The sequence below is a fragment of the Apteryx mantelli genome, chromosome 2, assembly GCF_036417845.1.
Source record: "Apteryx mantelli isolate bAptMan1 chromosome 2, bAptMan1.hap1, whole genome shotgun sequence".
In the NCBI taxonomy this organism is placed as follows: Eukaryota; Metazoa; Chordata; class Aves; order Apterygiformes; family Apterygidae; genus Apteryx; species Apteryx mantelli.
In genome coordinates this window covers 240,395-266,202 of record NC_089979.1, presented here as the reverse complement: position 1 = coordinate 266,202, position 25,808 = coordinate 240,395, and the positions used below count along the sequence as shown (strand labels likewise).

General features: G+C 45.1%; 1 protein-coding gene across 3 annotated transcripts in view; it reads left to right on the top strand.

The window, feature by feature from the left end:
- Window positions 1-25,808, top strand: part of SCRIB (scribble planar cell polarity protein) — a 158,918-nt gene that overhangs the window by 76,496 nt on the left and 56,614 nt on the right. For 2 of the 3 annotated variants that reach the window (XM_067290034.1, XM_067290033.1), the window contains 10 exons: window positions 1,839-1,955; window positions 5,337-5,525; window positions 6,267-6,386; window positions 6,659-6,715; window positions 10,767-10,823; window positions 11,587-11,670; window positions 19,304-19,372; window positions 22,820-22,870; window positions 23,497-23,538; window positions 24,410-24,535. In XM_067290034.1, coding sequence (XP_067146135.1) covers window positions 1,839-1,955; window positions 5,337-5,525; window positions 6,267-6,386; window positions 6,659-6,715; window positions 10,767-10,823; window positions 11,587-11,670; window positions 19,304-19,372; window positions 22,820-22,870; window positions 23,497-23,538; window positions 24,410-24,535 — 912 coding nt within the window. The remainder of the gene's footprint in view (window positions 1-1,838; window positions 1,956-5,336; window positions 5,526-6,266; window positions 6,387-6,658; window positions 6,716-10,766; window positions 10,824-11,586; window positions 11,671-19,303; window positions 19,373-22,819; window positions 22,871-23,496; window positions 23,539-24,409; window positions 24,536-25,808) is intronic. The other variant, XM_067290035.1, reaches the window with a different exon arrangement.

Here is a 25,808-nt window from a genome sequence, read left to right as displayed (position 1 = left end):
GCAGAGTTGCTGAAAGCCGCCTTTGCTTGCCATCTTTCTTGCTCAGGCCAGCCGTGAGGAATGGCAGACCCTGGAGGCAAGAGAGAAAGCGTGGGGAATGGAAGACTTTCCCTTGGTTGAGGAGGATGGGGTTAGAGATGATTTAAGCAAACTTGGCACCCACAAATCCATGGGCCCCGATGGGATGCACCCAGGAGTGCTGAGGGAGCTGGCGGATGTTATTGCTAAGCCACTCTGCCTCATCTTTGAAAGGTCATGGAGAAGAGGAGAGGTGCCTGAAGACTGGAAGAAAGCCAATGTCAGCCCAGTCTTCAAAAAGGGCAAGAAGGAGGACCCAGGCAACTACAGGCCAATCAGGCTCACCTGCATCCCTGGAAAGGTGATGGAGCAGGTCATCCTGGAGGCCATCTCCAAGCATGTGGAGGAAAAGGTGGTGATCAGGAGTAGTCAGCATGGCTTCCCCAAGGGGAACTCATGCTTAACCAACCTGATAGCCTTCTCTGATGGAATGAGTGGCTGGCTGGTTGAGGGGAGAGCAGTGGATGTTGTCTCCCTTGACTTCAGCAAGGCTTTTGACACTGTCTCCCATAACATCCTCCTAGGCAAGCTCAGGAAGTGTGGGCTAGAAGAGTGGCCAGTGAGGTGGCTAGAGAAGTGGCTGGATGGCAGAGCTCAGAGGGTTGTGCTCAGCGGGGCAGAGTCTAGTTGGAGGCCTGTAGCTAGCGGTGTCCCCCAGGGGTCAGTAGCGGGTGCAGTCTTGTTCCACCTCTTCATCAATGACCTGGATGAAGGGACAGAGTGCACCCTCAGCAAGTTTGCTGATGATGCAAAACTGGGAGGAGTGGCGGATACACCAGAGGGCTGTGCTGCCATTCAGAGAGACCTGGCCAGGCTGGAGAGGTGGGCAGAGAGGAACCTCCTGAAGTTGAAGAAAGGCAAGTGCAGGGTCCTGCACCTGGGGAGGAATAACCCCAGTCACCAGTACAGGTTGGGGGCTGACCTGCTGGAAAGCAGCTCTGCGGAGAAGGACCTGGGAGTGCTGGTGGACACCAAGTTAAGCATGAGGCAGCAATGTGTCCTTGTGGCCAAGAAGGCCAATGGTCTGCTGGGGTGCATCAGGAAGAGTGTTGCCAGCAGGTGGAGGGAGGTGATTCTCCCCCTCTCCTCAGCCCTGGTGAGGCCACATCTGGAGTGTCCAGTTCTGGGCTGCACAGTACAAGAGGGATGTGGCACTACTGGAGCAAGTGCAGCGAAGGGCTGCAAAGATGATGGGGGGACTGGAGCATCTCTCTTCTGAGGAAAGGCTGAGAGAGCTGGGCCTGTTTAGTCTAGAGAAGACAGAGGGGATCTTATTAATGTTTACAAATATCTGAAGGGAGGGTGCCAAGAGGATGGAGCCAGGCTCTTTTGAGTGGTGCCCAGCGACAGGACGCGAGGCAACAGGCACCAACTGAAAGACAGGAAGTTTCATCTGAACATGAGAAAAAACTTTTTCACTGTGAGGGTGAGAGCACACTGGAACAGGTTGCGCAGAGAGGTTGTGGAGTCTCCTTTTCTGGAGATATTCAAAACCCGCCTGGACGCAATCCTGTGCAATGTGCTCGAGGTGACCCTGCTTGAGCAGGGGGGTTGGACTAGCTGATCTCCAGAGGTCCCTTCCAACCTCAACCATTCTGTGATTCTGTGAAAAAGAACAAATTGTGCCAAATAAGTGAAAGGTACAAATCAGGTCCCTTTCAGGGTATTTAGAATATGGTCAGCTATTAGAAGTATTTTTTCCTCAACAATTCCAAGCTGAACTTAACCCAGAAACAAGAAGACCTTTTCTGTGTCCACAGGAAATATGCATTGAAAAGGCTCCAGGAGAAAAGCTGGGCATCAGCATCCGGGGTGGAGCAAAAGGTCATGCTGGAAATCCCTTTGATCCCACTGATGAAGGCATCTTCATTTCTAAGGTACCCGGCCCTGAAATCTGCAACTTAATTGCATGCAAGGACTGCTAGAGAGAAAAGTGATCCCTGTGGGAATTTGTTCCCTATGCTGTCTTCACTTTTCACTGGATATACCAGTTTTCCCAGAGTTGTGTCCATCCACTGAAGCATATGCATGGGTATCCTTTCATATTTCCTTCTCTACAACAGCTGCAAGATTTCTTCCTTCATTTCCTATATTTGCCTCTATTTTGCTTTGCATTTCTTCTCTTGCGCTTTTTCCATGAAACGAACCCACACTCCTTCATTTTCCTCTCCATTCCTGTTGCTTCCCCCAAGTGCTTGTGACCTTTCTGCCTACTCAGTCATGCATGGTCTTTCCTCCTCTCATTGGAAGCATTATGCATTCCTCACCTTTCCTCCTGGGCCTTGTACCACGTGTGTAATTCTGCTCCTTTCCTTAGTAAGTGACTGCTTGCGTGCATACTCTTTTGCGATGTCGCTTTTCCCGAAGAAGTGACACGTTTTCTTTTCAACAATATATTAGTATATATGCTTATACTCCCACCAAAAAGTATTGCATTTTCTTTCTTGTTAGCAAGAAAGCATTGTGATCAGAGGTTTAATCTTTGGGTCAAAATCCTTTCACATCTCTTGCTGTTGACCAGAAGGGGACTCTGTGGGCGTTCATGTTAACGTCACTGGTTCCCTGTCTAGCTGTGTTATGGTAGGGTGGAAATGCTGCACAGCTTTAGAGATCTTAATCTTTGCTGGATGGTGGACCCTCCATGACTGCCAGTTAATCCTCTATAATAACTTGCTACTTTCAAAGAAATGGAATACTCAACTTTTGTTATTACTTCGATATCACTTCTTTATCTGATTTTTAAAGCTAAAAGAGTAAGTATACTCTATCAAAGCAGTAGTTGCATATTCAACTGCAGTATTTTGTAATAGTGGTAAAAGAAAACCTAAGATTATTGTAATCCAGAATCATTTTTAATGATTAGGTTTGTTTTTGTCTCCTTCAGTGTTTCAGCATCTAGGTTTTTGGAAGGCTGATAATTTAGCCCTATTGCAGGGTTGGTTTGCCTTTTTTTTTTTTTAATCTTATTTTTTCATTTTAATAATTGCTTTAGCTTGCATAGAGCCAAAGCACTGAACATTTCTGCTCTCCTTCTGACTGTGTCATTTCAGCTTGATCTCTCTTGCCTGACCCTTATGATTGTGTGTTTCCTGATTCTTTTATTTTGCCTTGGAATACCTCCTGTAACAAAGAGACAGAGCTCTGCTTTTTCTCCTTGATATTCTTTGCGTGTCTGATTACCGCCTTCTTTCCACTTAGTCTTTCTGAATTTGCATTTCTGCTGGGTACATTAGTTATCACATTTTAATCTGGCTCTTACTTTTTAAAACCTTCTTGATGAAGTGTTACAAGTTGAATACCATGAGAAGTATTAATTATATCTATAATTTGAAGTTCATAATCTGTCTCAGTGGAGATAGCTCAGAGGCCCCCAGTGACATATGACTAGTACAGATGACAGCTGGCATTAAGGACACTTTGCTACATTAACTTCACCTCCTCCCATTATTTCTGGGTGTTCTACTGTCACACTTGTGCACTTGCTCTCCCTGGAAAAGAAATTGTGAGTACTTGGTCTTTTTCCATTCAGCTGCATGTGACCACTTTTGTGCATGCACATGCACCCCCACACACATTTACTTGTTTTCCTTTACAGCCTTGAGAAAATTATGCATAGGCATGCATGGCTACTTTCCCTCCCCCCAGACCTATGAGAAATTGCATGCAGCATTTTCTTCTCCTCTTTTTATAGGTACTTTGTTAAATGTATATTATATCTGGTGGTATTTTTTGTCCAAAACAAATCTCATAAACCAGCAAAACACTCATGCTTGTGGGGTTTTTTTATTTTCACTGCTCCCAATAATATACAGCGTGCAGTTATCCTTTCTTTCTGATGATGATACCTGTGCCATTGCACTCTCCTCCTTCCCACCTTGACAACCAGTCAAACATGTCTGTGCATTTTGCCCCATCCAGCAACCCATCTCACAAGCCCTTGTGCTTTACTTATTCTCTTGTCATAGATTTACAGGCTTTGCTCAAGATCCCTGACGTTTATGTCCTTCTGCAAAGCCCTTGTGTAGCACTGGTCATAGTTTTCTTTATTAAGGCTGGTTGGTTCTCCAGCTTTAAGACTGGGCGTTTGAACTGAAACCATTCATTTCTCTCTGGTGTTCCCAGCCAGTTGTGTCTGTATACCCAGCGTACCAAGGTGTTCATTTGGTCCAGCTGACAGTGTGCGTATGTTCCATTTTGTTCCAGGCTTTTTGGTTTTCCATTACAAAAGTAATGCCCTTTGGTGATTCTGTTCCTTTCCCCAAGGCCCTTCAAATTGTTTCCTGTGTTTCTGTCTGGTTCCTGATAGTACCTTCTTCTAACTCTGTGTTGTTCTGTTGCTTCTCACTTCTCCAGCTTGCATATTTTTTCCTATAACAAATCTCATATTTGCATGTGCTGTTTTCTTTTTTCTTTTTTTCTGTGAATCCTGCAGTCTCTTTTCTCTGTCCTGAAGAGAAAAATGAATAAAACCTTTACGTTTACTTCTTTTGTTCTGGTGACAAGGCATGCACTCTCATACTCTCCTCAAACATATGGATGCTTGCGCTCTTTAAGACAAAATCTGACTTTCACGTGCCTTATCAATGTGTTGCATGTAGTTGCTTCCCCTAGTGATAGCTTGTATACGTGAGGCAAGTATGAGTTCTTGTGACTTGTTGAGGAAGGAGAATAGGAGTTCCACATACGATTTCTGTGAAAAATAGGAGGGGAAAATGACACACGTGTAATTTGTCATGTCTGTATCTACCGTGAAGACAATGAGAAGTCTTTTTGCAGCATCTGTCTTTATCTACAAAAATTACATACTCGTGCTTGTGGTTTTTTTCCTTCTGTGAAAAAGTTGCACACTTCTTTCTCTCTCTCTCCCTCTCTTTTCCCCAACAACAATTATTACACTTTCCTTCCTCTGAAAACAAGTCATAGATGTGTGAGCTTTCTTTCTTACTTACCTGCCTCCCTGACAAACCAGCAGCAGTTTCTTTCCTTGGGGCAACACATTTCAAATGCGTATTCCTTTTCTCTCCTGTAAGCAATTTCTTCTACACCTGTTTCCTCTGCTAAACTTCACACATTCTTCCTTTTTTCCCCCTCTCCCTAAGTATATAAGTACTTCCAAACCCTTCCCTGTCACGTAGCCTCTGTCTTTCCTCCCTGCTTCCTTGGTATGTTTTCACTTCTCATCCCTCCTTCCTAGTGGTCCCCATACTCTCTCTTCTTAACTCCTTAGACAAACTCTTGATTCACGCTGTTCATTACAGGTGAGCTCCTCTGGGGCTGCTGCCCGGGATGGTCGTCTGAAGGTGGGAATGCGGATCCTAGAGGTGAATCATCAGAGTTTGCTGGGAATGACGCATACAGAAGCAGTACAGATACTCCGAAGTGTGGGTGACGCTCTCCTTGTGCTTGTGTGTGATGGCTTTGATCCCAAGGCTGCAGCTGCCATTGAGGTGAGAGCTTAAAGGTGGGCACAGAGGCCTGTGCCGTCCTAGGAACCAGTACCACAAGGATCCCACCTCTTTCCTCATAGAAAATTGCTGGATTTTCCAACCTTTTGGTATAGATTTTTTTTTTTTTTTTTTTTTTAAGTCCCAGATTCTAAAATCTGGTCTCCTGCTGTATGAACTGGAGCTTGTTGTCAGTTGATAAATGGAATAGTCTCTCAAGGCTCTGTAGATCATCTCACTGCTGATTATAGAACTGTTTTACAATATCACTGCTCTGGTTAGAAACCTAGTTTTCAAAGTCATTTTCTCCTGGCCATTTTATGCCCATTTGTTCTTTACCAATGTTGTATTTGAAGGTTTTTTTAATTATTTTTATTATTTATTTATTTTGCTACTTGGTGTTTACCTTTCCCCTTAGTACACTTACAGGCAGAAATCCTGTGCCTTCTCAGCTTGCTTTTTTTCAGGGCTTAGAAAGTAAGCTTTTTTGATTCTCCATTATAATATGTATCCAGTCCCTGGTCATCTTATCCCCTTTATGTACATGTGTCAATTTAAATTCATCTTTCATAGCTCTCAAGTTCTTTGTGTAACTGGCAGTGGAAAAAAGGTTTCAAGTTGTGATGCAGTTCTGACTCACCTAGAATCATCTTGATACTCTGTGTCTGGAAGCCCAGGATCTGGAATCTATTGTATGGCATACCATGTGCTTCTGCCATGTTTTGCTGTCTTTTTGCTTTGTAGATGTCTCCAGGAATTATTGCAAACCCTTTTGCTGCTGGTATTGGGCGCAAGAATAGCCTAGAGAGTATCTCGTCTATTGATCGGGATTTAAGCCCTGAAGAACTGGAGATCCTACAGAAGGTGAGTATTCTAGCTACAACCGGGAGAATGGTGTGGAGTGGAAAAAGTCTCTGAAATTCCCTAGTGGGGGAATCCCTTGGCATGTAATCTGCAATATAATGGGTAGGTCAGTCTGTCCTGATAGTGGACTTCCTTTTTCTTATGGGATCAGTAGGTCATCGCTCTTTCATTTGGAGTGCGCTAGGACGTGACTGAAATTTTCATGAGGTTGTAGGTGCTCCATGGGGGGAGAGAGCACTGGGTGAAGTGGCTCTAACTTTGGTCTCTCCTAGGAGATGGAAATGGTGAGAGAAGCAACTCAGTGGGAGAGAGAAGAAATGGAGAAAGTGGTGAGAGATTTTTCATGTAGGGGAGTCTGTTCTTGACAGCAGTTCTGCCGAGGCTGTGAGCTCTAAAGGAAATGCCACAGAATTACTTCAACCAAAATGTTATTGCCATGGGGGGAGCTTGGGGCCTTCTCTCTCCATAGTACATCTCTCAGTTATTCTGGATGCTTTTTGACTTAGCCATACTTTCTTCTGTACCACTTTGGTGGTACTCTTCTGTTACTTATGGAGTTCTTTGTTGTTACCTACTTCTACTTTCTAACCAAGTTTTTCTCAAAGCTGCAACTTTGAGAAAAATGACCTGTTAGCTTGGAAGTCCCATGTTTAATTCATTCTCCCCAGACAGCACTCCATGACCTGATGGAGCGTTTATGAGCAAAGATGAGAACACACAGCTCAAAGTTGCCCTGAATTTGAAGAAGGGGCCCTGATAATCACAAGTCTGTGCTCCTTAGTTTGCATGACCATTTTTCTGGTCTGCTGGGTTTTTTGTATTACTGCCCGTTATCCCAGTCTTTCACAAAAAAGTCAAGCAAAGTCAAGCTCCTCAAGGACTTGGGTTTTCTAGCTACCCCTCTTAAAAATGTAATTTATTCACAGTTGGATCTTTCTGGATGGTGAGGGAGAGTTGAGTTCTTCAGTACTGTGAATTGTGATTCTTTTCTCCTGGTAGATAAGTATGGATATATTTTGCAGACGTTTCTTCAGGTTTCCAGTTTAGATCCACCTAAAATTTCTCTAAGTTCTTTCTGTAGCTGTATTCCCTCAACTGAATAGACTTGACCTGACTTTCTACATTTGCTACCCCACAAGAGTGCAGTTGTGTTGGCAATTCTGGATGGAGACGAGCTTTCTAATTTAGTTAACGCTTAAGGTGTTACTTATTTTGGCAAAGAACCAAGGTTTTGAATGGACAGTGGCACAGACTGTAAGAGGACAAGGCAACGAACAAGAAAATGGCCTTATGGCCTTTCAGGCATGTGGCATGTGTGATCATTTTTTAAAAAATCATATGTACTTAGACAGTCCCACTCTGCTTTCTGTGCATGGCTGCGATGGGCTGTGCGAGAACACAACTTTACAAAAGACTGGGGTAGAGACACAAAACGGGTTCAGTGTGTTATGGACTCCCTTTGGAATCTTTACTCTTTCTTGACTGGCCTACAGCTTAGTCAGATTAATATCAGTATGTGTAGGACAGGGTTTTCTGTCCCAATTACCTGCAAGGTGTTCTGATGGTGTTTGAGATCTATACTTAGATGGGAAGTCTTCCAGTGGAATGACCTTATAGAATTGTAGAATAATTTAGGTTGGAAGGAACACCTGCAGGTCATTTGGTTCAGCTCTGCTCAAAGCAGAGCCAAATTAGATCAGGTTTAGGTTTTTTCTATAATATGTCTTGTTCCTTGCCCAGAAAGGAACTGAGAGTGGTTTGTTGTGATTTCAGAGAAAGCCTGGTTTTGTTGTGTTACTGTTGCAGCAAAGGATATTCCTACCAGTTTTAAGTTAGTAGCATGTGGATTTTCATAAGGATTTCTAATAGTCTACAGATAGTATGAGTCATTGTCAGCATTTCTAAAACTTCTGGACAAACCAAGAGCAAGTCCTTTCCCAAAACCATGCTGCTCTGTCTGAGCTAGTTGGATTAGTTCAGTCTTAGGTAGGCAAAGGCTTTTCCATAATTGATGCTAAGATTGCTTAAAAATACCATAAAGACTTTGACAAAAGGAAAAGAAGAACTTTTATAGATTGGGAAATTGTCTTGGCCATATCTCATTGTAAAAAATTTTGATGGTATTATGGCAGCTCTTTATGGAAAACTTGAACTTGAAATATTATTAAAATGGCTAATTAAAAGAAAAACCTTAGCCATAACCAGCCATTAAGCATTCAGCCATCAGCAATATTTAAAAATAATGGTAAGCATCTTGTAACAAATATCATTGTTCTTTCTAGAAGCTGAACAATGCATAGTAATGTCTTTCATCTTTCTTGGATGTTTTAAATCTGATGGATTCTTAAAAAACATTCTGATGTTATGATGAAGTGTATTTAAGAACTTGTTATAAGGTCTGTATTCTCATATACTGTGTTTTCTCTCACCATAGTGTGGCTTACTATAAATAGAATTTTGTTTGTCTCAGCCTCTGAAAAGCTGAGAATTATGCCTGTAGCCTGGTGATCAGCAGAGACCAAGACTCCCCTCCAGAATTGCCTGTGCCTTAAAAGACTTTTTGTTGTTTTTGGTGCCCCTGCCATTAGGGCACTAGAAGGGGGAGGCAGTGGGGGCTCCAGACTCCTCTGTTGTTTCCCTGTCCATGGTCTGAGACCAAAGAGTAAAGATGCAGTTTTCTGCAGCTGCCTTTTAATGTGACTTTGAAACTGGGATTCTCTCTCTAATACTGCTTTTGAAGGTTAAATCTAAATTTATACCAATGACAATGTATGATAGCCATGATGATGTAATAGGAAGTTCCCACCTCGGTGCCTGATCCTCACTAACACTGTTGCTACGTCACTATATTTGGTCCTCTGATACATTTGTGTTTTAAGTTCAGTTTTGCACAAGAGTCCTTCAGAAGTTTTCAAATACCACTGTTGCAGTCTCTGCATACATCTCTAAAGTTTGACACTCTGTTGGTTCAGGTTCTAGTAACAATGTTAGTAACTCCAAATCTTCATGTACTGATTCACTGTGCATTTTTCTATCCTGGCTCTGTATCTGTAGGTTTTTTTCTAATCTTAATCCAAAACCTTGCTCAGCCATTTTCAGTGATGGACTTTGAACGTTGCTCAGCCCAGTCTGGGCTGGTTGGCCCTCTTGTCTCCCTTCAACTTAAGAGCTTCAAAGAAGGATCATGTGCAAGATTACTGTCAGCTTGAACATTTGTTTTACAGACAATACTTGTCCAAAATGTGCATAACCAACTTCAGCATAGACTTTAGCTGAAATATCCCTTTGGGTTTTGTGATTCCCCAGAGCGTTATGACTCCATGTCGCTCGTTGTCGTCTGGAGAGCGAGGGTGTGATGTGGGGCACTGATTATTTGTTAATAGTTATGCACAGAAGCCTTTGAAGAGAAGGGCTAGGTGATTATTAGTATTTTCAGTTAGCTTCCTCTGTATTTCTTAAATGCCTTCCACCTCCCATCCTTCCAGTGTTGGGACTTCTGGACCATCTGGGTGCTGCTGCTCGAGGGGGAGCAGTCAGGAGGGTTGGAATATGCAATAGAAGAGAAGAGTGATGCTTCGCTTGTGCACAGCCCTCTCTCTGCAACATAGATTCAGGGCAAAAAGTAACAAAAGTATAAATGCAGAGAGATCATTCTTTAAGATAAGTAACAGACATTATTACCTTCCTCATGAAGCTTGAAAAAAGCCTGCAGCTGGGGGGAAAGTGCTTGTGAGATTAGTCACTGGTCACTCCTCCATGATATTCCTGTGCTGTGCTGAATGATTGGGAACTGACCAGCTGGTTTCAAGCCCTGCCTTATGCTTTTACAATTTCTGTCTCTCTATAGAATTTTTGGTTGTGATGCTATTAATGAGCATGTGATTTTTGAGATCTTTTTCCTTAGTGACAGCCAGGCCTGTGCTATGTAGATTTGTTTTTCCATTCCCTTCCAGCCTCTCCAATCTGTACTCTGTCAAGATGTCTCTTTTAGCCATAAGCAATCTTCTCCTTTCCCTTGGCGATGGCTCACCTTGTGCTATGTGGAGGACTTTAGCTCCCTTCTCCCCAGGATTGGCCCTGTTAAGGATGTTAGAGGCACATGCCCTCTTCCATCACTTGGTGACACCTTAGCTTGTATTGCATGGGGTGTCTGTTCCAGTCTCTTTTGCTAGCAATAACTTAGCTTATGCTGTGCAGAATTCCTGCTCCACTTTTGCTCATGTGTTGGGTTTCTGCTCACCCTTTCCTGGTGCCAACCCTGTTTATGCTCCTATGTCCTCCCCTCTGGAATTATTGCCCAGCATGGTGCTGACCTCTTTCCATCTCTCTTTGCCTGCGCTGCTTGGATGCTGCTCTGACTCTGTCCTGTTCTCATGGAAGGAGTGGATGCGTAGGGAACGGGAGGCAGCCACGCAGCAACTTGAGGAAGAGGCAGAGGTGAGGAGCATGGTGGGAGGACTGGAGAGTCACAGAAAAGTCAATGGGGCTTAAAGGCTGAAGAACTCTCTAAAAGTGCTCTTTCCCCTTAACTTGCCCCCCCATTCCCCCTCCAAAATAAAAAATTGACTTTAAGGTACAAGGGAAGATATCAGAAATGAAGGAATCTTTTATGTGATTTTGGAAGGAATGGTGAAAAACAGTGGCTAGAAATTGAAAGCCAGACAAATTCAAATGGGAAATCAAATCAAAGAAAATAGAATAATAAGTGTGATTTAAGGATGGGAAGAGATACCATGGGGGAATTGTAGATTCTCTCTTTCAAGGTCTTCAAATCCAGACTGAAAGTCTTTCTGGATATTATTTGGAGAAAGCTGCTATAGATGTAATGTTCATTTCTCTTCCTATAAGGAACTGGATGGAGGCATACTGGGGACAGGAGGAATGGTGGGGATTTGTGCACCAGTGTGTATTTACCAGGCCCAGAGTGGCATATGCTCTGTAGTATTTCTGAAGCCCGATGTCTGTCATGTTTTCCTATGGTAGTGTTTGGAACACTTCTGGGTTCATTTCCCAGCAATGGAAATTTCCTGCAGAGTTTGTCTGGAGATAAGGCCTTGGTTGTTACTAGGCCTATCGTCCCGGGGGTGGTTTCCTTTTAATTGCTCTCTTCAGTCGACTTCTGGCCTGATCTCTTCCTGGTGTTTTTTTGTTTTGTTTTGCTTGTTTGTTTGTTTTTGCTTCCCCCCTTGCCCCTCTCCAGAATATCGCGAGTGAACCTTTGAGACTGGACTATCGGACCCTGGCTGCTTTGCCCAGCAGTGGCTTGCAGAGAGTCAATCGCACTGTAAGTGAGGGGCCATCGAGGTGTGGGTCCCTGCGTGGGGAAGCTGTGGTCACTCCCTTACCTGCCCTCTACTTGTGGCCCTGATGTGAGAGATGACAGTGAGCTCTGCAGAGGAAAACTGGGAGGCAGAACTACGGTAGACTTTCGCACTCTGAAATATAAGGTAGCCACAGCATAAAATCAGATTAGAATGAGAAAATGAGGAGAGCGGAGAGCCAGGTTGCTTTCTGTTTTGGAAGGGGAAGTGGTCTCTGTAGCTGCTGAGACAAGGAGAAGAAGGTATCTCAGAACAAGGCGGGAAGAGCAGCCCAACAGGAGAGCGGGATATGTATGAACAGGCCATTGTGGGAGACTGGAAGGAAGCAACCACTGAAAGCTCCAGAGGAGGGAGGGGAAGATTGGTCATGACATGGAAGATGGTAATGTTATTCACAGAGTTTAGTTGTGGATTCATTGCAGGGTGGCATTTAGAAAGGAGCGGGGAAGCAAGGCACTGATGCCAAGAATTAAAGGAAAGTCACAGGTCCATCTAGGACTGCAAAAGGCAAAGCGGCAGTGATTGCATATCACAACATAGCCTAGATACAGGCTGGGTACTCCTGCCCCTCTGACCTTCTGCATTTCAGACCCTGATACATAACAACAGCTCAGCAAAGGCAGAATCCAAATTTCACACATTAGCAAGTGATGCCTGTCCTAAACGCAGGAAGTTCCATCTGAATATGAGGAAAAACTTTTTCACTGTGAGGGTGACAGAGCACTGGAACAGGTTGCGCAGAGAGGTTGTGGAGTCTCCTTCTCTGGAGATATTCAAAACCCGCCTGGACACAATCCTGTGCAACATGCTCTAGGTGACCCTGCTTGAGCGGTGGGGGTTGGACTAGCTGATCTCCAGAGGTCCCTTCCAACCTCAACCATTCTGTGATTCTGTGATTCTGTATTGCTCAAAGTCTCACCTCACTTCTCCATCTTTTTTTCCTTTGGTATTGTTTTGTCTTCCCTGCATTTGCATCGTATCTATTGCACTGGGATTCTGCCTGCTCCTTCACGCACATGTCCTCAGTCTTTGCCTCCATTCCTGTCTTGCCACTGCAGCAAGACCACCCCTTTGCTAACATCATCAGAGGTTAAGTTACCCTTTGTTCCTCCACTACTGCTAGACCTGACATTTTCTGCATTCCCGTTCCATTGTTTCAGGAATATTTCTTTTGCCTTTACTGTCTCCATCTCATTCCTTCCAGACAGGCCTTCCCTCCTGTTCTATTCCCTCGCTGACCTCAGGCCCTCTTGCTTTTCTGTTTTCACTCTTATTAGAGCTCTACTTTGCCTCCAGTTTTGTCTCATTTTGTTCCTCTCCATACGCTCCAGCTTCTGTTTTTTTATCTTCTGGGTATTTACACAGAATAGCTGATGGCCATTCACACAGAAGAAATTATCAGGGAAAGGTTTAATGTATTTTTAGCATCTGTTAATGTAACTTATTAGCAGGAAACAAGGGGAGAGCCAGCCCCATGTAAGCAGCTGCCTGTTTGCTGAACAACCCATGTCCTCCAAAGCAGCATTTGGGAACTTCTGCTTTAGTGGGTCTCGTGTCGGCCTGGGAATGCCTGGGACTGGAATGTGGGGCTGCACACGCTGGAATGCTGAGGTCGTTGGGTGGCATCTATTAATGTCGCATTGCAAGGGAAGGGCCAAATAGTGTCTGTGTTCATCTTCCTCCAGCTGTCCTTTGCCCAGCCCTGTCATTGCTCTATTTGAAAAATATGTCTGTTTAGACTGTGAATATGCAGAAAGAGATATGGGCTTCAAGGATGACAAGGTTTTTGCTTTCCTTCCAGAGCTACACCTAGTCCATTTGGCCAGCTGGAAGGCTCAAACTGGGATCAATTTGGCCAGCAGAAAAGCATGTCATTCAATTATCAGATTGCCTATTTCCAGACAGTCTGCTTTGATTAAGATGACTAATGTTATTGCCCTCTTCCCACAGTATTTTTCTATTTCTTCCCGTCTCAAATGTGACTTTCTCACCAACTACTTCCTTCTCTAAGCAGTGTCCGTATATTTCAGTTGCTGTATAAATGATAGTTCAGCCTCTAACTCTCAATGCCAAGGAAAGCCAACATCATCTACATAGACTCCCAGCTGGGCCTGGAGTGGTCTTTTATCTGACAGCATATTTAAGAAGAATGGACTCTAATGCAGTGCCATGACGGGAAGCGTGGCCAGTGCCATCTGGAGTGTCCGTTCCTAGCAGTCTGGATTCACTGTGGCGAAAGGGTTCAGGTGCTTTTGGGGCAGTGGGGGAGAAAGGCCCTGCGTTCCCTTTCAGTGCTTGCTGTTCTTCACGTTGTTGAACAGCAGAAGGTGCAGCCCTCTGTCATGACGCTGCTATAGATTGCAGGTAGAATTTCCAATGAGGGTTCCCCAAGAATCATGCCTAAAGAAGGGGCAAAATGTTTAAATTTAGCTTGCATTATTCTGTATTGCTGTGTATTGATCCTTTTGCGAGCAAGGTTTACAAAGGCTTACTGGGATACATGCCTTTTGCGTTTGCATACGTTTAAAACTCCAGCTGCAAATTTTCAATAGAAAGCTTCATAAGGATGCTCTTCTCACTGACGCTCTGCTTCTGTGCCAGCTTCTCAGTAACTTGATGCCTGTGGAGTACCCGCTTCACAAGAATTTCTGGATAATCCCATCGTAGTAATAGAGGGGCCATTGTAATCTCTCTATTTTCTGTGTAGCACAGGCTTGAAAACCTTACCCAGGAATAACTGCATCTAGCCATTGCAAAGCATTTGAAGTCTTTTTTTTTGCTTTCTGGACTGTAAGTAATGGAGAAGACTTTACATCTCTCAGTAAAGTGTCACTGTGGCTAGTTAATTAACAGTCTGTACTTTCTAGTCTGAATCTATTTCTCTGTAATTTCCAGCTGTTGATTATTTTTCTACATTTATTCATTAGATTTAAAATTTTCCCCAGAATAAGAGCTGAAACAAATCTAAGTGATGGATCAGAATTGCAAATGCATTTGTCCTGTATTTGCCATGGAGGATGCAGGGGAAAAAATGATTGTTCTCTCTCCTGGACTGGGGAGTGGCAGAGACAAGGCTGAAAAAAGCACACTACATTGCCAAAATTTCCACTTACCCGAAATAGAAATTGCTGCTTGTCTGATAAAAATAGCCGACTGTGAAGTGGAGGAAGCAGGGCCTCCAGCACTAGAATACGCTGCTACAGCAGTAGTGCTGGAGATTAAAGTGAGGGATGGATGAAGCTCAGTTTTTGCTCTGAACAGAATAGGGTTTTGAGGCTCCTCATGGTCTATCAGACTTCGCGCAAACCTGGCGGAATACCCATCTCCACAGTGCCCTAGATGTATCGTTTCCTTTTTCCCTGTTGCGTGAGCAAAGTAGCTGGTGTTGATGTCAGGACTCGTGTGGAATCGTGGTTGGTTGGTATTTGTGCTCTTCTGCTTGGCAAGGGAAAATAGCAGGAATGGCAGTAGTGTCAGAGCGGCTTGGCTGCAGGATCAGCAAACCCGCTCTGGGGAGGTGGATTGCTGGTAGTTTTTACTGTAGCATCCCCTCCTCCTTTCCCGAGACAGACAATGTTCCTAAAAGTACTTTTTGGCCGGTGTAACTTCCTGTGCATTAGAACTCCTGCTAGTGCAGTTTATGGCACTCAGGAAAAGGAAGGGATTTTTTTTTCATTCTTTCTCTTTTGGAAGGGTTTTTTTTTTTTTAAACATTGTGAAGTGACTTAACTACATTAGCAAAATTTCTAAGAGTAGTACAGACTTCACTGTCTGAAGAAATGTGATATGGTCCAGGGTTCTGCCAACTGCTGCTTTAGGTTGGGTTGGGGTTGACAGGTTGAGGGAGGGCCTCAGAAATTCCTGAGCCTCTCAGCTGCCATTGTAGTCATCAGCCCACCCAGCCCTTGAGAGCTATTTCTGTGAGTGCTGACATGACATGGGAGTTGGAGAATGTGCTCTGAGCAGGAAGGGTCTTTCTGCTCCCTAGCAGGCAGCTGGATGGAAGAAGACTGGAACACTGTTCTCTGATTATTTCTGCTTCCCTGAAGAAGGCTTTGGCTGGGGTAACAGACGCTCTTCTGTAGTATTAAAAGAGGAAAGGTCAGTGCTTCACCTTGGATGGGTACAGTTCAGCCTAGGCGGAACTGGAGCTCTGTTTCGGTTCTGCTTCAATAAGAGTGCTCAGAAGGATCTGCGCTCCCTGTTAGCTATTATTTAGCTCTCTGTTACTTGCTGTTGGTGTGTATTACGATGAAGTGGGGCCATAAAAGCATACTGGCTCATGCAGGGGTGGTGGACCTGGATGGGGCTAATGATAGGGTGATACGGTAGAACTGTGTGGAAGTGCATTGGGGCAAGGCGAGAGGCATTTTCTGTGTGGAAGTAGTGGAGCTATGTTTGAAGTATGCTGCGGTGAGACAGACGATGACTGGCCTTGTGATGGAATTGCATTGAGGATCTGCTGCGATGAGATGAGAGAGGATCTGTGCCTGTGCTGGTTTTGGCAATCGCTTTTGCTAGGGGGTTGCAATGTTACTGGTGAGCTGCTGGAAGTGCAGGCTGGAATGTGTGTGAGAGCTGGAAGTATGCAAGTGCATGTGGAGTAGCTGGTGTATGTGTTGCATGCAGACAGCAAGATCCCCTCTTGGAAGCAGCATTCAGGATCACCAGCAGACTTGGTGATGGAGTAGAAGAGAGGGAAGGGATGGCAGGGTGGGCATCAATGCTGGACTTTTTCTTTTCCCTAGCCTTCATCGTTGGTGGTATTAGCAACTGCTCTGTATTTTCTCCCTCCTCTCCTTTACTTTGTTCTCTCTGTGTTCTGATCCTTTTGTTTTCTCTCTGATCTGTTCCGATCCTTTTGTTTTCCTCTCAGCTTGTTCAGTGTAATAGGGCCAGCTCCAGAATGGAGGGCGACTGCGCTATGCTGTCTCTGCCAGTGGCACAGGATAGCCGGGATTCAGACCCAGAAACAGCTGCAGGCCTGATCATCAGAAGTGTGACTGGCCTTCCCCAGGACCCCGCATCACCCGACAAGTGCACAAGTGGGGCAGAAAAGCCCCTGCTAGACGAGCAGGATCCCACAGTTTGCCCCCTGTCCCAGGACCAGATGCCAGAGACGCCAGAGCAAGAGTGTATGGTCGACTCTCAGCCGATCCTCTTCAGTGAAAACCCCTTTGTGGTGGCTAACCGAAAGGGGAAAGCAGCAGGCAAGGCTTGTCTGGGGGGCCCGCCCCTGGGCTATGGCAGGGGGGGAGTGCTGAAGACCAACCTTTACTCCAAGGCAAGCAGTCCCGCAGCACGCTGTGTGTAGCATGCAATCACGCAGTTAAAGCCACCTGCATTCTACTAAACCAACGCGCATGCACTGGAGCCCGGGCTCCCGGCAGCACGAGGCTTGTGCAGGGACCGGTCCTGCTTAACATACAGCAATGACGTGTTTCTGGAGTGTTGTGTGGAGAGGCTGTCAGTCAGTGACTGTCAGCGAGTTGTCCTCCAGCCACTAATGTACTCGCAGTTATTGCCGAGCGTGCATGCTGCTAAGCCCCTCTTGGAGGGAAGGCAGTGATGTGTGTGGTGGGGAGCAGCTCTTCCCCCCCACAACTCCCCCAGCACCTCTCTGGGTGGGCAGGAGTCAGACTGGGAGCAGTGGTGTTTCTTGTCTGCTGTGGCTGCGAGAGCAGGGAGTTGGCAGGGCTTGTAGAAGAACGGTGATGGTATCACACTTATGGATCAGGGCTTGAACAAACAAAGCCATCTTTAGACTTCTGAAAACTAAGAGGCAGTGCAGCTGATAAAGTTCATCTACAGCTCAGGGACATGCTGTTCTTCAAAGTGAAAAATTTCAGCATTTCTAGACTTTCAGATTTCAAGGGAGAATTTTGCTTTTCACTCTGGAAAATCTGTCTGTATTTAACTTTCGAAGTGTTGCATAGCAAACTTTTAGTAGAGCAAAGACTAGACCCCAAAATCTCATGTTCCAGATTAGCACCACACCACTCCCCTTATTCCATTTTTCTCAGCCTTTTGGGAGCTCTGAAAAGCAAGAGAACCAAAACAACCCCAAACAAACAAACAAACCCCCTCCCACCCACTCAGAAATAATCTCACCCAGCTGTAGTTCTCTTAGCCTGTAGCCTAGTTCCTTGGTGAGAATTTATTTTTCACAGATGTGTGGGCATCTAAGGATTGAGAGGGGCATATAGTGGAATATCTGTAACCTCTCAATAGCTTAAATGCAAAGGCTGTTGTTTGGACATTACAGAAATCCAGTTTTAAAGTTCCTGGTAATAGACCAAAAAAGCAGTAGTTAAAAAGCGCTGGTCCTTTTTGAAGGCAGACTTTATGCCAGGTCAGGTATCGTCAGTCCAGAGGTGGGTGTCATATTTATCTTAGGCCAACCTAGTTCCACATTACCATCAAAAGGGATTGACTCCCCTGTCTACATGTTCTCCTTTCTGTGTGCTGACACCAGAACTGGAGCAGTCATGTGTCAGCTGGATTAGGGAGCTGATATCCCTGAAAAAACAGTATTTTCTTGGTAGGATTAGTTCTCTGCAGAACAGCTCTCTCCTTGGTGGATTGCAAAGCTGCATGTGCTGGCACAAGGGAAGGGCTGATACCTGTAGCCAGAAGCAGGGTGAGCAAGAACAACCTCTGCAGTGGTGGTGTGGAAGTAGATCAGCTGAGACTGACACATTCTCTGTCATTCCAATGCTAAGAAGGGTTATATAAAAATAGGGTTATATATAGAAAATAAAATATATTTTCTGTTCTCCAGTATAAACTTCAGGTCGCATCTTCTGGCTTGGTCAGTAGAAATGCAAGTGCCCAAGGCTGACCTCAATCAAATTAACATGGCTGGATGATTCACTAGTGCATGGATATGGTATTAATGATCCTGGAACCTTAGATTTGCTTAAACAGTTCTGTAAATCCAAAATGACCTTTTTCCATCTTTAGGCATCTAAATTACTTTTTAAATCATGCTCCTTAATCCTGTGGTCAGACTGTATATAATTAGCTGGACTCTGCTCTCTTGTAGCTGTTGAGGCTGGCTGTAGGCTGCCTCTGAGTGTGAGTGCTGGTGATCACAGGGTCCTGTGGATGAGATCCCTGTCTTTCCTATATTCTAGGCTACTCCAAAGACAATGGATGTGGTTGGGGATGAATCTTGTCTCCTTTCAGTTAGGAATGGCTTTTGGTGCTCAATGTCCGTACAACAGGAGGTTTGTCTACGCTATGGCCCATTCTGTCAAAGGCTAAAGAGAAGCTAGGGGGAAAGGATTCCCAGGGATGTCTTGCGAGGCAGAAGGCTTTAACATGATTCAGTTGGCCTTGCAAGGCATTTGGGTATGATCTTATTTCTAATTAATGTAATTCTCTTGCTGTTTCTAGTGATTTTTGCAAGTTTCTGCCATATGACAGTTGCTGTTGGGCCCAATGCTAATTCTGCTCCCTTGCTGCGAGGTGGCCTATAGCTGGCCTCAGTCTGGATGTCAGTGCTCTCTCTTGTCTGCTGGTCTCACTGCTAAGGGAGGTGCATGGGAGTTGCTGCTATACAGTAACTATCTAGCTTTGTCTTTTGTCTTTCAGGCTCCTGCAGGCGAGTCTGGGACAGGAAATTCCAGGCGGGAAACCCCCTATTCTCCTGGTAATCAGCAGGTGAGAATGCACCTAAGGCAGGCAATCTGGGGAAAGATAGGGAGGCGTGTTTCTAGGGCAAGATGGCACCAGTGCAGAAGGGCAGAAGAAGCTGAGAATGATTTGTGTATTTGAACACCTCCGAGGCGGAGAGGTATACATCAAGGGAGGCCACTCCAAAACTAGAAGAGCGCTGCTCTTTCAAAATGTCTCAGAGACCCAGGAGTATGACTAGCTAGTCATAAATTCAGCAGGAGGTTATTCCTCTGAAGGCTAATTTAATTATCGGTGTAATGAGCAGGGCAATACCTAGAACGCCTACAAAGTGGTGGTTGTCTGTCTTTGAGAACGGCCTCACCAATGCCTTATATAGAGACGGTATTTAATTCTGGCAATTGGTACTTCGGAAGAGATGGAGAAGTCAGGATTCAGAAAAGTGCAAAGACCATCTCAGGTTTGGAACCCATCTGTAGTCTGTCTCCCAGAGAGATGACTAGTTCTGTTTCTGACTCTGTCAGCAGTCTGCATCAGCTGTTCTGAAGAAAATTCAGGGATCCTATAGCAAACAGTTATAGGTTAACCTACCCTTCGGAAATATCTTCTAAACCTCTTTAGTTAGAGGTCATCTTTAGCTCTGAAATGGGAGATATTTTTGATTGTGCATAACTCTTGGGTTTTTTGAAAGTATTGTCTATTCTGATTGGCTGCTCTTGCTCCCTATATCAACTCTGATCTTTTCCTTTTAAATCTTGCTAAGTGCTTGATTTCACTTTTCATCCTGTGACATTAAGTGTCACAAGTTAGTTGTGCCTTGTGAAAGGAAATATTCTTAAAGAGATTTTAAAGTTTTTTGCTTTCAGTCATTACATGTCGTTATTCTTGTATTATGAGCTGGAATGAATTGAAAATTGTAGCATATACTTTATACCTAGTCATTTTGTATCTGTCGCATTCCTTTTGGAGTGCAACTGCTCTCAAAAAGGAGTCATGCTTGCTTGTCCCCCATTCTCAGCTGTTTGGTCCTACCAGCTCTGGCTCTTACCTGATCTTTCGCTGAGTCAGTTCAGCTCTCTAAGCTGGAAAAAAACTATGTACTTTATTTCTGGGTTAGTTTTTCACCAGCTTAGTGAACTGAATTGGGTCGTCTTGGGGTGAGGTGAGCATTCACACTGATGTCAGGAGAAGGGTCAGGACCATGTGGCTGGGAGCAGGGAATAGAAGGGAGCTGTAGTGAGCAAGAGCTCAGCCCATCTTATACCACAGGAGCGCTTCCTTGGCCTATCTTGCATCTCCCTCAATTCTGGGATCCTTGGAGTTTGAGCGAATAGCAAACACATAATAAGATTGTGAGAAGACACTACAGTAATATGCAGAGTATAGTAATATATATATATATATAGTAATATAGCATAGTAATACTATTTCAATACTTTCTGTTCCAGCTGCTTATGTTTACTTACTTGCTTTTCTGGCAGCAGTTGCATGTTGATCAGAGGTTTATCTTTGGGTGTTTGTAAATTTTCCTTTCAGCACACATGGCAATTGTCTTTGCAGTTAGGTTCTTTTATCCAAAGTGTTCGTGCAGTGGGGATGCTACTCCTCTGTCTACAAAGGGAAGAGATCTAGATCTTCATTTGCTTTGTCTTTAAAGGTCCTCAGTTCTCAGCTGAAAAGGAAGCACAGGTCCCCAAGGATAGCCCTATAGCTGTTCATAGAATGATTTAGGCTGGAAGGGACCTCTGGTCTGTGCCCCCTCTCGGAGCAGGTCCAATTGGATTTAGATCAAGCTGCCCAAGGCCACATCCAGTCAAATTTTGAGTACCTCCAGGGATGGAGAGCCCACACCTCTCTGGGACCCCAACACTTGAGTACCCTCATTATGGTGGGGTTTTTTTGTTTTGGATACTATCTGATTGGAATTTCCCTTGTTCCAACTTGTCATAGGCAGCTTTCATGATATCCCTGAAGTTATTTGCTTATCTTTGTTTTGGCATTGGAGGTTCAGTGGCATGTCCTTGCAATTGGCTGCTCTGTAGCTAATGCCATCATCGGCTCTTCTAGCTCAGGATAGGCTTGCTTGATGACAAATTCTGTTTGGCGTCAGAGGGTCTAGTGGTTTGTCGTTGTCCAACTTCCTGTGGCAACGGTGAGGGTTTGTCTTCTAGTAGCAGTCACTGCTCTGATTGCAGAAACTTCTCAGATGAAACTGTTTACTTGCTCCTCCTTGGACTCTGAGAAGAACAGAAAAAGCTTCACTAGTGCATTCTGTGGAGTTTGGAGCATCCTCGTGGCAGTTTTGCAGATGCAGGGATGCAGGCATTTGCCTTTCCAATTCTAAGTTGGATGTCTCAAATTCCCTGTTATGTAGCACTTGCTGTAATTTATAGTCCATTCTGTCAGTTTAGATTCTGTAGCTTAAGAAACCCGTTGAATAATGTATACAATACAACATGTATAATATTTTTTTTCTTGCTTTTCAGTTTTAATTCTGTGTTCAGAAATGTGTATGCCATGTGAGATTCTATCAATTTCTTAAAATACTTACAGCCAATCTCATGACTTTTTCCTTTATTTTAACCTTTTAAGGTCTTTAGCAATATTGCTCACTGCTTTGAGATCTCCATTTCTGAGATCTAGTCTGTGTATCACTTTTGATAGTCTTCTCCCCTTGCTTGGTCTATGGCTGTTATAAATTAGTGACTTTGGCACTTGTTCTTAAAGGCATTTTGTTAGACTTGCTAATGGCATCCTCAGTCCAGCATTCTGTACATGAGCCTTCTGTCACATTTACGTTATTTAATACTTTTTTGATCAGAGCCTTGAATGGCAGTCTCCTATGTGTCAGGTAAGGTTATATTTGGTAGATTTAGTTCTCTCTGCACAATGAGCTTTATACGAAATGGAACAGGTCCAACAGAAGATACCGAAGGACATAAGATAATCACTAGCCTTGCAGCTAGTCCATTTTCTGGAGATCCAGGAGACTGACCTTCAAGTTGTTGCTCCAGAGTAGAAATTTCAAGGAATTGGATCACTAATTCTCTGTCTCCATTTATTTTTAAAGTAAATTCTGTGAATATGACTTCTTGTAGTCCTTACAGGATTTATAGGCTTATTTCAGAACTCTCGGAGCTTTGAAAGAATTTTTCAGAGAAATCAGATCTTTTGTCCTGATGATGATCTTGCCTGGTCTTGGGTTCTGTGAGCTTTTGGTGGGGGGATGAAGCAGGCAGGGGTGGAGGGAAGGAGCCGTTCCGTGATGGGGTTGTGCGTGTGCACACGTGCGTGCAGAGGGGTCGTCTTCGTGGCGGGCAGTGAGGAGCCGCGTGCGGACGTGGACAGCTCTGGGCACCTGGGGAAACTGCGATGACTGCAGTGGGGAGAAGGCGCCTGTCTCAGCCTCTCACGTAGGAAACCTGGTCTCTTTTGTTTTTCTTTCTGATTCTCCCCGGCGTTGCCCCTCTCCAGGCGCCTGCAGCCCCTCGGCCTGCTCACCTGTCAGGCAGGGAGACCCGCTTCGTAAGTGCCTCTTGGCGCGCGGTGTGCGCCGCTGCTCCGTGCTGCTCTCGCCTGGCACCGCTGCTCTTAGCCCCTTCCTGCAGCTCCGCGCTTTCCGGCTCTTGGGCTTGGTGCGTGCTGGTGCGTGCTTGGGCTTGGTGCGCAGTGGAGAGCGGCTCTCGGGGCAGCGGGTCCACGCCGGAGGCTGTTCCCTGCTGGCTGCTGCTGAGACGGCATCTGCGAATGCTTCCTGGCGGAGAAGCTGCGGTGCTGACGGCTTTGCTCAAGCTCAGTAGCGAGCGCAGGGGCAGGGGATATAGACAAGGGCCAGGATCGGTTGAGCTGGAGCAGAAAGGGAGCGGGGGGAGCAGTCCGTGCCCAAACCTGCACGGAGTCGTGCGTGTCTCCTCGCACAGCAGGAGGAACTGGGAGAAGCTGTTCGTGTGGGAGGCTCTGCACTGCTCCCCATGTGAAGAATAAGGCGGGGGGGGGGGGGGGGAGGGTGGTGTGGGACTTCCAGGCTTTTTCCTGTATGAGGCAGGGGCAGGTGGTCAGTTTGGGAGTTTTTATGTCTGTTTTTATATGGAGCAGGGTGAAATAAAGAGTTTCTGTATGGACTCCAAATTTACCCTTATTCCTGTTTTCAGGCTTCCATTAATTTCATTGCATCGCAGGATGACAGCAAATCAGTAAGTACATCTGCCATGAGACCTTACTGTAGTGTCGCTGTGCTTTAGAGCTTGCCTCCTCCATCTGTGTGTGCTCACTTCCAGCCCTGCAAGCCTCACTGTTGGCTCTGGTACTCTCGTCTTTAACCCACCACTGTATCTGAAGTTTGTACAAATGCACTAAGCCTTAAATTTTCCTGATTTGAAAACTTGATGCAAGTAGTTTTGCGGCTTTTATTCCTGTTTACACTTGCAGCTTTCACTCATGTAGTTTTTGCTGGCTCGCTCAATTCCTGCCTCCACTCTCTCTCGTATCTGGTGTTTTGTTCGCTTCCACGCAACATCCAACAGTGATGGCATCTAGGTCAAACCTCAGACACTTGTCTCTGCTCCTCGCTCCTGCCTGTGTTTGCATTTCTAACTGGAGCCCTAGTTGGAGCTCAGTTCAGTTGCACCCCGGGCTTCTACCAGTACCTGCTCCTGGCTGGTGTTTCCCAACTGCATCTCCCATTCGTGATGCTTGCATTCTCCTGAACTCTGACGTATTCATGCCATTTCCCTCTGACCCTTGCAGGTGCCTGCTGTTACGGCAGATTCTTGTGTCCTGGGCTTAGCCACTGGGCCCCATCTTTACCCTAACTAGTCCGAATCTCTCTGCCTGTCCAAAATACTTTCACCAGAGGCATTGCCTGCTTTTAGCTTTAGTAGCTCTCGCTCCCAGGCTGGTAGATGGAGTCAGCAGCACAGCTGAGGAATTGAGCTCAAGTGCATGGATTTGCCGTATTCACTTGCATGTCAGAGCCATCTTGCTGCCCTAACTGCACATTTCTCTTCTTTGCCTCTCTTCTCTTCCTCTGCCCTTCCCCCTGTTGTGTGGTATTGGCACAAGCAGACCAAGCCAGGTGTCATTCAGCCTCTCTCCCGAGTGCGACAGAACGCTGCCTCACGTAATTTGGAGGACGGGGACAGCCCCAATCCCTTCCAGCAACATGAGCCGTGCTTCAATATCCAGAGCTCTGTAAGTGGCCTGCAGTTCCTTCTTGCTAAGCTACGTCTGTTTGTCCTAGGCTGCTACAGTGCCACTTTTTCTGGTGGGTAGGCTGAACACACCTTCCCTGTAGGTTAAAGATCACATGCCTTACCGAAGGCTGTTCTTGGTTTTGCATCAGGCTGGATGCCTCAGTTAAGAAGCCATGCTCCTGACAAGCAGAGTCATGGTCAGTGCATCCCATTCCGTTTTCTAACGGGGATGAGCCTCACCAGCCTGCCTTGTGTCTTCACTTACCCATTCAAGAAGTTTGCATTGTTGAAGATGGACTGTGGCTGAAATCTGCCGAGCAGTTACAGTTTTAGATCCTTATTTGTAGATGAGGTGCTGCATTCTGATGCATAAAACTTTCAGAACTTTTGTGTATCAGTCTTGCATCTTGGAGCAAAAGCCAATACCATCTTGCTGGTATCAAGTTTTGTGATTTGCAAAATTATTGGGTTTTTTGAAAGATTCATGTGCTCAGGGCTGTAAGTGGGTGGGAGAGAAAGATTCAGGTATTTCGGTCTTTGCCTTGGTAAGAATTGCCATGTCAGAAGACTTGTATACCTGCAATGTAGCCCTTCCCTTTTTCTTGATGTCTGTATGATGCAGTACCAAATTAGAGACCTGATTTGTAGGAAAAAACAGACAAACAGCTGTATCTGATCCATATAATTGGCCAAAATTCACATATTTTAGAATCTCTCTTCTAATCTTGATGTGCTGCTCTTCAGTCTAGGCACAAGGGAACATCATCAAACAACACAATTTAGCCTTTTTCCAGGAAGAAGAACTGCAAGCACCAGAGACTGAGACAGTAACTGAAGTAACTAAAGGGGATTTGGTTTGAAGTAGAAAGGAAGGCGATGGTGTCATTCCCCCCTGCCGCCATTCATTTTTGTGATGCTTAGAGCAGGTCATCCCAACTCTTCTTCCTTGCTGGATGTGATGGGGGCGGGGGGATCACAGGAAAGACAGGGGAGGAAAAGAGCAGCACGGATAAGTGACAAGTAGTAGGAAGGTCCTCTTGGACCTCATCAGATGTTTCTCTGAATAAGTGAAATTCTGTGAAGGGAAAATTTGAGGTCACAGATAAGTTTTCTCCAGATTATAGAACCCTGAATGGGATGTTGCTTTGGTTTAGGAGGCTGTGATCATTAGCCTTGAAATGTGTAGACGTACATGCTGGTAGTTTTATAAACAGAAGTATACTAGCTCCTGCAAAAACAGAAATGGAATGAGACTGATAGATCCCTTCCCA